Source organism: Canis lupus, chromosome 16 (assembly GCF_011100685.1).
Source record: "Canis lupus familiaris isolate Mischka breed German Shepherd chromosome 16, alternate assembly UU_Cfam_GSD_1.0, whole genome shotgun sequence".
In the NCBI taxonomy this organism is placed as follows: Eukaryota; Metazoa; Chordata; class Mammalia; order Carnivora; family Canidae; genus Canis; species Canis lupus.
Window position 1 is genome coordinate 5,516,083 of NC_049237.1, and position 3,195 is coordinate 5,519,277.

Sequence of the window (3,195 nt, forward strand, 5' to 3'; positions counted from 1 at the left end):
GACAGCATTTAAGATTATTCAAAATGTAAACCAGGGGCTCCCGACTGGGTCAGTTGGTTGAATGTCTGAATCTTGAATTTGGCTCAGGTCATAATGTCAGGGTGGTGAGATCCAGCCCTGTGTCAGGCTTCCCCTCAGTGTCAAGTCTGCTTAGGATTCTCTAACTCCCTCTCCCTCTGTCCTTCCTCTGCTCTGGTGTTCTTCTTTCTCTCTCTAAAATAAAAAAATATATTTCTTAAAAATGTAAAACATAGCTTCACTCTTTTCTTCACTCTTTTTTTTTGCTTTATTAATGATAGTTACTTTTCATGAAAATACATTATATTAATATATAAGAAATAATTCCAAATGAATTAAAATATTTAATGGAGTCTCACTTTTGATTTCTATTATGATACATATCAACAAATACAGCCACATAAATATATTTTCTTTGGGAACTCAGTAATTTTTAAGAGTTCAAAGAAGTCCCAAGACCAGAAAAGTAGAGTACCATTGCACTAACTGGTAGATTACCAACCTAACAAGGGCCAGAGCTGGAAACAAATGGATTTTATCTGACACTAAAAGTTTTATAGTTTTCTCTTGTAGCTGCCACAAGTGAACACAAACTTCACAGCTTAAAATAGCATTTAAAAACATACAAAACACTTGGTCTGTGACTTGCATTTCTTGTTTCTTCAAAGTGACTTTCATTATCAGGACTTATTTTGAAAAAACCTAATCTTTATCAAGTCTTCGAATTTTGTGTCTTGTGTTTTTTCCAGAGAACGAAGAATCTTGCATACTCACAAGCATTAAGGTATTCATCTTTTTTATTTGCTAAAGTCTCTATGGCTTCAGGTTGAATGTTTAGGTCTAAAATAGTCTATTTTAATGTGGCATCTATTATAGCATAAGGTGAAAAATGCCATCTACCATATTTCATGGGTTACAAAGTACCCCAACCATGTTGATTTTCCCCATCTCTCATATATGCCTCTGCCTGTATAAGACTCTCCTCAGGGCACCCTTCACCTCTGTGTTCCTCAGACTGTAGATCAGTGGGTTCAGCATAGGGTTGAAAAGGCTATAAAACAGAGAAAGGATCTTCTGCTGCTCCTCAGGGTGGTTGGATTTGGGGGCCATGTACATGACAATGGCGCTGCCAAAGAAGAGCCCCACCACGCAGAGGTGGGAGGAACAGGTGGAGAAGGCCTTTCTGCGGCCTTCCCCAGACTGGATTCTCAGGATGGCAAACAGGATGCATGAGTAGGACACCAGCACCAAGCAGAGAGGTCCCACTAAGATAAACACACAGGCAGCAAAGATGACCACTTGGTTGAGCCTAGTGTCAGCACAGGCCAGCTTGAGGACAGACAGGATTTCACAGAAGAAGTGGTTGATTTCATGAGGCCCACAGAAGGGCAGCCTCAAGATGAGAATTAAATGGACGAGAGCCAAGAGGAAGCTAAAAACCCAAGAAGTGCTGGCTAAGACTGTGCACATTCTCCAGTTCATGATGACTGTGTAATGTAGAGGATGGCAGATTGCCACAAACCTGTCATAGGACATCACAACCAAAATCAGGCACTCTATGTGAGCAAAAGCCAGATACAGAAAAGTCTGCATGATGCAAGGAACAAAGGATATGGTTCTTTTCAGATTCACAAGATTTGCCAGCATCTTGGGGACATTATTGGAGGCGTAGGACATGTCAACAATTGCCAGGTGAGTGAGGAAGAAGTACATGGGGCTGTGCAGTCTAGCGTCTAAGCAGATAAGCCCTAAGATGACTCCATTTCCCAGAAGGGTGAGGGTATAGAAAAGACAGAAAAGTCCAAAGAGAAGGAGCTCCAGTGCTGGATCGACCTGGAATCCCAGCAGGATGACTTCTGTGATCCATGTCTGGTTGCCTCCCATGCTCCTATGACAGAGATGGTCAACTTCACATTCCCAAAAGGAAGGTCTGAGCTCCAGAGTAATCAAGACTCAAAATATCACTAAATGAACATTTAGAAACACGGATTGACTTTTCTGTCATTTATTTTTAGATATGTGTAAAACACTAAGTGTACTCATAAAAATCAGAAAATAATTCCCCTTGTATCAATGGAATGATAGGATATATCTGCATATAATTTAATATAAATAAAATATATTACAACATATTATACATTATTAGATACTGTACCTAATTGCACACACACACACACCTGTTGTTTTGAAAAATTAAAGTGCTCTAGCTTCCCTTCAAGGGTATGAGTCTTGATTATTAATGTAGTTAGAAGAGATATGACCCTGATCAAATGTCTGCAACAGGACACATAGGATAGTCTTATTTCCTAATCTTGCTTGTCTTCTTGGTCCAAGATGTGAAGCGATTAGGCCTTCTGTCCTTTGTATGCTGCTTATCCATTTACCTTCTCAGATGCTTTTCTACCCATATATTGCAGATTTGAAGCACCTTCTAAATAAGGTCTCAATTTCATAGTCTTTAAAACTTTGTAAACCCCTCATTTTCAGCTAGTAATATTCCTTGCATGTTTCTTTTGGTGCCTCTTTTCCATCTCCAATGTTTATGGTTTTATTCTGTGAGTTTTATTTACTATTTTATCAGCGCTAGATACTGAAATTTAGTCATAAATGAAAGAATGCTTTCGCTCCATGCAATGAACCTGTAGACACACCCAAAAATTCAAGTAAATGGGATGACATTTCTGCAGCTTTCTCAACTATGAATCTCAAAAGGGAAAATGAATTTACATTAACAGCTGTATTGTAACTGTATTTTCTTTGGGTGATTTCTCTTTTCCCTTTTATAACATAATCACAGAAGAATCTCAGAGTTTATTTTCTTGTGACAGAACTTTCGTCATCGTATCTTCTCAGCTTTGGCAACTCCTGTTGCCATCGACTCCCCTTACACCTTCCTCACCTGTTACCACGCTGACTGCCCACTGCTGTTCTGATGGGTTCTGAGCAGGTCACAGGGAGTGAATACAGGTTCCTGTTGGATGTTTCTTTCCAGGAAGCTCTTCCTGGGAGGTGCCTGGGTTTATCCAGGGAGAAAAATGTTCACGGAACAGCCTGATGGTGACATTATGCCTCAAAACCATGTAACCTGGTGCTTGTTGTCTCTTTAGACTTTCTTCACAATGTTCCCAGAAACAACCTGAGAACTATTTTTACTTTCAAGTTAGGCTGTAGTTTCAA

General features: G+C 39.6%; 1 protein-coding gene across 1 annotated transcript; it reads right to left on the reverse strand.

The window, feature by feature from the left end:
- Positions 1-969: 969 nt before the first annotated feature.
- OR2A14 (olfactory receptor family 2 subfamily A member 14) lies at positions 970-1,902 on the reverse strand. The gene has a single exon (NM_001388856.1). The coding sequence runs from the start codon at positions 1,900-1,902 to the stop codon at positions 970-972; it is 933 nt and encodes a 310-aa protein (NP_001375785.1).
- Between the last annotated feature and the right edge of the window lie 1,293 nt (positions 1,903-3,195).